This window comes from Microtus pennsylvanicus, chromosome 13, assembly GCF_037038515.1.
Source record: "Microtus pennsylvanicus isolate mMicPen1 chromosome 13, mMicPen1.hap1, whole genome shotgun sequence".
In the NCBI taxonomy this organism is placed as follows: Eukaryota; Metazoa; Chordata; class Mammalia; order Rodentia; family Cricetidae; genus Microtus; species Microtus pennsylvanicus.
Window position 1 is genome coordinate 32,610,236 of NC_134591.1, and position 7,036 is coordinate 32,617,271.

The 7,036-nt window shown below is 37.7% G+C and overlaps 1 protein-coding gene across 1 annotated transcript in view; it reads left to right on the plus strand.

Moving 5' to 3' along the window:
- Window positions 1–6,683, plus strand: part of Hook1 (hook microtubule tethering protein 1) — a 42,679-nt gene extending 35,996 nt beyond the window's left edge. The window contains exons 19-22 of the mRNA XM_075945396.1: window positions 474–574; window positions 2,025–2,126; window positions 3,011–3,079; window positions 3,509–6,683. Of these exons, the coding sequence (XP_075801511.1) occupies window positions 474–574; window positions 2,025–2,126; window positions 3,011–3,079; window positions 3,509–3,679 (443 nt within the window). The 3' untranslated portion in view covers window positions 3,680–6,683. The remainder of the gene's footprint in view (window positions 1–473; window positions 575–2,024; window positions 2,127–3,010; window positions 3,080–3,508) is intronic.
- Window positions 6,684–7,036: the final 353 nt, after the last annotated feature.

Genomic DNA, 7,036 nt, shown 5'->3' on the forward strand with positions numbered 1-7,036 from the left:
TCAGGATTGACCCTTCTTGTGAAGCAGATAAGAAAATAGATTTGCCTTTACACAGTGTGTTGTGTGCACATTGCATAAGAACCATGGTAATTTTTAAAGCTAAGATCATTTGCATACAATATAATTTTAAAGCAAAGCAATTTTAGTAAGATGAACTGATTGATATAAAGGAGTATCAAACATTGTAAATTCTAGTCAAGTTAATATAGAATCTGAGTAAAAAAAATACTGTCTTATTTTCTGTCCTTGTGGTTGTTGTTAACAATAGACTTCACATTCTTCATATTTGCTAGAAAAGTAGAAACAGTTAAATTATCGACAGGGGTTGAGGATATATTACTTGATATTAAAGGCTTTTTCTTGGAAACTCTCTTATCAGTCATTAGAAAATAAGTTTGATAAGTACAATTTTTACGTAAAGAAAAAGTATTTTGAATATGTGATTATTGGCTTAATTTTATTTTCACAAATAGCCCAAAAGATCAGTGAACTTGAAGCTGCTCTCCAGAAGAAAGATGAAGACATGAAAGCAATGGAGGAGAGATACAAGATGTACTTAGAGAAAGCCAGAAATGTGAGTGACCCCCCTGCCGAGCAGATTCCTTGTGCCCATGTTCTGGTCATCCCTAGTTCAGACACAGGTCTGTGTCTGAGCCTAGTCCCTGTTCTCCTCCACCTGTCAGGTTTCTGCCATCTTCTCTGTGAGTCCTGCACATACAGGCTGACTTAGTGTCAGATAAATGTGACCTTAGGGACGTCATCAACAATGGCAGTAGTGATCTAACTAAAGAAAGTGACTGCAGTGGTATAAACTCTTTTACTTATGTGCTAGTGTCTCAGCATGTTGGCTGAAAATAAAATTTACCAGAGTGTTAGCAAAATGAATGAAATTATTTACCTTTTTTTTGGAGACAGTCTCAGTACTCAGTTGGTTTTATTTTACATTTTAGAGACTTAAACAGTATCCTGATGTTCATTTCTTTTCTTATTGTGTAGTTTAGTTCAAATAGCTGTGAAATATTGTTTTCCTAGTCTTATTTTCATGAATACCACATAAAAACTCAGAATGTTAATACGTTCTTTTCTATTTGGTAATTAGGGAATTTCGTGGTGGTACAACTCTAAAATAATAGTATATTTACTTGTCTTAATATTTGGATTGTATATATTTACCAGTTAAAATGTCAGTACAAGCCATAGCAAAAGTTGAACCTCAAATCTCAAGGCTTCACATGCTGACCTTTTCCGTCCTAATTTTAGTGTATCTAGTCATGAGTGAGAGTGGCTCTCAATGCAGTCATTGAGGTCTCAGCACAGCCCCAGGTTACCACTGTCTGCTAGTGGATGAGAAGAGACAGTGTAGACCCTAGAGGTGACGTTCTGTAGGCTAGGCCTGGAGACAGCAGCTCAGTGGGAGAGCTCACACGTATGGCCGCAGTGCACATGTAAAAAGAGATAGGATGTAACATAGTTATGTATCAGAAATAACAAGCAAATATATTTGATTTCTAGCACCTACTTGATGGCCCACAACCATCTGTAACTCCAGTTCCAGGAAACTGGATGATCTTTCCTGGCGTTTGTAAGTCCAGAGCAAACACATGGTGTACATATAAACACGTAGACAGATGCCCAGAGATGAGCCAGGAAGCAGTGAAAGCTCTTCATTCAGGGCTGCCTTTTATGTGGAATGAGGTGGAAAGCACAAGGCTTCTGAACAGAGTATGGGGTCATGGCCAGGTCACCTCCCAAAATAAAAACGAGAAATTAACTTCAAAAAGCTAAACTAACTTCAGGGCTCAAAGTTTAAATAACAAAAAAGGCTTAGTAGCTGCCCTTGAACACATAGACAAGAGACATTTAGTTTGGTGTTGTTTTTCCACTCTTTTGTTCTTTAAATTGTTAGTAAGTGCCTAGTGCCTAGTGACTTTGTAGAGAGCCTATGTTACAATTTTTATAAAACATGTTCTTATATTTTTGATACTTTTAAAGACAAAATGGACATAACTTTTCTCTTTATACAGGTTATAAAAACTTTAGATCCCAAATTAAATCCAGCATCAGCAGAAATAATGCTACTTAGAAAGCAGCTGGCGGAGAAGGAAAGAAGAATTGAGATTCTAGAGGTAAAGCCTCCGCTGCCACTCACCTCCCCCTGCCCTGGAATCGTGGGAATTAACCTCTGTCGTATTTGCTAGTGTGGGAGAATTATCTGTATTCTGCCAATCATGTATTTTAATAAAATGCTGATTGGCTAGGCAGAAAATATAGGCCGGTCAACCAGACAGGAAGTAGAGGCAGGGCAATGAGAACAGGAGAATGCTAGAAAGGAGGAAGTCCATTCCTCCTATTCTAGCCCAGACCACCAAGAAGCAAGATAAAAATAATGGGTTAATATAAGCTAAAGAGCTAATAAGAAGACTGAGCTAATGGGCCATTTATAACTTATGGGATCTCTGTGTGTTTCTTTGGGGCTTGCCTGCTGTCAGGTGTCTGGTGGGACAGAAACCCCAACAAGCAGGCCCTCCTCATGTTACAGAATGGTGCCCAACATCGTTAACTCATGATCAGTCTTCATAAACCTTTACTCAACGTGGTGTGACCTGCTGAGCTAAGAACCCTGAGTTCTTAGCTATTAAAGGCCTTTTGTTCTACTATTTACTTCATTTTTATGAAGTCAGGTGGGCATGGCATTGTACAGTTTTATGTTAGAGTCTGTAATTACTTTGTAGTTTTTTTTGATAAAATGTTTCACAGGAGCACTATTTTCACACAGTGGTAAGAGTTGGTGCTGTTTTTGGAATGTATTCATAGAGGTAAAGCAGGCCTGTGTTTTCTGGCCTCCCTAAAGATGTTTTGATTCTCTTCTGTATAATTCACTCCTTTATTTCGACTAATTAATGTACCTCACAAGTTCATTTTTCCTATGAGATAGTAAATAAATTACTTTGTCTTCCATACTTTGTGGCAATTTCTGATATTTTAATTGTCTTAATCATTTTTTTTTCAGAGTGAATGTAAAGTAGCCAAATTCCGTGACTATGAGGAAAAACTCATTGTTTCTGCCTGGTATAACAAGGTATGGTGCACTTCAGTGCTGCATGGGGTTGAGCCCTGTTGATCACCTCCTTGACCAGAATAGAAGAATAGAGGGAAATGTATTTTATATCAACACAGTACAGTTGTGTTATGGGTTCTAGTGATAGAGAAATACCTTCTGTCACAAGAAAACCAGTAGCCCAAACTGGAGTACTTTGTTCATGAGGTGATGTATCCTTTTCTTGTTATAATTAAGCTTAACTCTGGCATGGCTGTTTTAGGCTGCTGTTTTTAATGATTTAAAATTAAAAATTAAGAAGATTAAAATAAAAACAGTGATTTTTAGTGTCTTCATCCCAGCAGTGTCGACTTTTGTATTCTTAATTTTTTTCTTGCTGGAAAGGCCTGCTAGGGCTGGTGTAAATATGACATTACTTTTTGCATGTTATTTATCTGTTTCTTTACCCAGAGCCTGGCGTTTCAGAAACTGGGCATGGAATCTCGGCTTGTGAGTGGCGCTGGTGCTTGCAAAGACACCGGTGTGGGCCCTCCTCCTCGGTCCTTCTTAGCACAGCAGCGACACATCACCAGCACCCGGAGGAACCTGTCTGTTAAAGTCCCAGCCGCAGCATCTGACTAGTCTACAAACAAACACGAACGGAAGTGCCTCAAAATGTTTTGTACCCCAAGAAGCTACCAGACGAAAAACAAAGGTTAAAATGCTTGGTATCAGCTAGTTTTGTTTGGATTTTGTTTTGAGATAGGGTCTCCTATACCACAAACTGGCATTGAATTTACAACATATTCAGGGATGACCTGGAACATTGATCAGTCCTTCCGTCACTTCCTGCATGCTGGTTTCTATAGTGCTGGGGATCAAAACCTGCCCTGTAAGTCAGGTGACCTACCAGCTGATCTACATTCCCAGTATTGGTATCAACTATTTTTAAGTCAATATATATCAAATTAATATTTAAGTTTAACTACAAAATACAGAATCAGCTGTCTCTGGGCAGTACTTTTGAGTACGTGGAAGTCTGATAAAGCAAATATTTGTCTTGAGATGGCATCATGGGAAAGCAGCTACATATTTCAGCTTTACGCTTCTAGTTGTAACAGCAAGTCAGTTAATTTGTAATTTAGTAGTACATCTAGATTTGCCTTGTGGGAAGCAGTAAGGCATGTAGAGCAGACCTGTGCAAGGCAGATTCTTTGTGTGGACAGAGCCTTCCTCTACTTGCCAATTCTGCCCTCAAGAGGAGACTGTCAAGCTGTGGAAGGAAGCTCTAACGCTTGGAAGATTGTACCGTTGGAGTGACTTTGTCCTGTCGGAGTGACTGACTAGACATTCGCAGTTTCTCCGAGATGTATCTCAGTTTGCACATGCACTGCTGTGGATGAAGGCTGCAGGGCTTGACGGGGACTTTAAAGTGGGAAGAAAGCTGTGTTGTAAAAGGGAACTTTCTGTTGGAAAGCAAACTAGAATACATGTTGAATTTCCACGTGCTTTTGAGCATGAAGTTGTTGCGGCCTTTGCTTTCTAAGAAGGGGCAGATCATGTATAATGTTGCCTCATTGAAAAGAAACAATGATGTAACAGCTTAGGACAGGTTCAGTTCCTGCTTACCTCTGGGAAGGGTCTGGAGCTGGATTTGTGGTGTTCAGGTCATTTCTGCCCAGCATTGGTCTTTTCAGAGAGGTTTCTCGCTAGTTTAGGGTCACTTTTTAAAGTCACACTTTGGAATATTAGTTGTTAAATCAGTATTGCCTGATGTAGCCACAAGTGGTCCGTGCTTGTGTCAGACACATTTCCAGCACTTCGTAGGCCGCTTCCATCATTGTTGAGAGTTCTGGTATGCATTGTGTCACAGTAAATCTTGTTTTTTTTTTTTTTGGTAACTTGGAAAAATTCTTTGATCCTTAGACTACAAAAGTAAGAAGTGTTGCACCGTTTCATATCTAGAGAGAGAAAGCAGGTGGTGCAGGAGTGCAGCAAACAGTAGTGTCACAGCACCGTGTACCTTGAACGCCAGCAGGCATTCTGTGAGGGGTTGTGCTTGTGGGCTGCTCCCTCCTTGTTGGATCGGCTCCTCACATCTCCCTCCCCTCGTACCACCAAAGAGGAGATGTAAACCAAATGAGTGTAAGTCAGATTGAGCTGATGAGCTATAGAGCTGTGGTCTCCGTTTTATTCTTAGTCCTTCATAAATATGAGTATTGCTCTATTTGAAGTGTTAACTCGTGTAGATAACTGCCTTTAAATTCTTGCCCAGTAATTTCTTAATGACTTGAAAAAAAAAATTCACAGTGATTTGGGGTCTTTAGCAGCATCTGCCGGGATAATTTGTTTTATCAGGGTTCCTTCTGTTGACTACCTCTTAGATTTGATGCTTTGTGCATTTAAACTGTTGGTTTGCAGTTTTGTATGTTCTTATGCTGTCTGCTTGCCCGTGTCTTTTAGTGAAATAAGACTTTGAAAATACTTCAGCATGCTATTTAAAATTTTCTAAAAATTGTGGCATTTGGGTATATTTTTGTTATTGAAGATACATTGATGTGTTTGTAATTGCTTATAATTGAGATTTTACAAATCCCCTTTTAATGGAACTTATTGTAAAAGATCAACTTCAATAAATTACTGTTTCTAGTGCAATTGCTCATAAATTTCTAAATAATGTAGCACAAATAAGGACATAAGGATAGGTTCTTTTTTTCTTAATAAAGAAAAGGCAAATTTTCTGATTTTTCTAGTTTTAAGTAGACTTTCAAATGTTTGATACGTGTTTATACAAAACTATGTAAAGTTCTATATAATTGAGACTAATCACAAAAATTCAGGCAGGCAGTAATCGAGGTGAGATTCTTTCCGTGTGTGGCTGCTGCAGTGATACTGGTGCCCTGCCAGGTATAAAGCAGATGTGTTTCATCTGGAACCATCATTTCTACAATGTGTTCAGGAAGGATTGAATGACAATAAACATGGAATTGACAAAAACTTATGTTCCGGTGATTATAAAGTTATAAACAATCTTGAATTTCAAGCAGTTGTCCTTGAATTGATACTCCTTTCTCTTTTCGGATATAATTATGACAAATTGTTTATCTTGGGATTAACTTAATATATTGATAAATATTTGAAGTTGATTCTATGGTTTAGTGTAAATTAAAAACGTCTTGCCTGGCATCCTTTAGCTGAATATCCCTTAGTAAGATCTGGTCAGCCATTGATGACTGGATGTTAAACTCTTCACAAACACTCCTACTTCTGTGTAATGGTACATCTGGCCTTTTGGGCGTGATGGTAGTTTAGGTCAGAGGAGGATCATTTTTTGTAGAAATGAATGTATATGGCTTGTTATACATACAGTCTTACTGTGATCCTGTTTGTTGCACAGAAATAGTTTGGACATTCTAAAGCACAAATCATCAGAGGAAATAGTGTGTAGTTATTAAACTTGAGGAAGTTTCAGTGCAGTGTTTAGTTTATAAAAAGGTCCTTTCTATTTTCTATGGCAAATACTGTCACACTTGAAAAATAGAAGCAATACTTGATTTATTTTTGTAAGTATTTAGAATATTATTTTAAATAAATGTCAATATAATTGTGAAATGTTTTAAGTAAATAAACTTCTGCTTCTGCATCAGTTGGTTGTGGTGTTTTTGGTGGCTACAAATATATATATATTTATTTCCTCTTTTAATAAAGGGCTAAACCCACTTAGATTAGTAAGCAAAACTAACTGCATGAATTAATTTTTTTATGTGTTAACAGGTGTATAAAAGTGATTTTTGTGTGTCCTCTGTTTCCAGTTTTACCACCAGAATGTAGATACCTTTCGTTAAGGTGGACTTCAGACCATTTCAAGGCATATAATTTTAGGTTTATTGAGTACTAATCTCAAAACTCATTCTTAGATTTCCTTTTATTAATAGTTTCCTTAATATAATTCATTAGTAATTATATTACCTTGGGGGTTGGTCCTTATGTGGCTAGGTG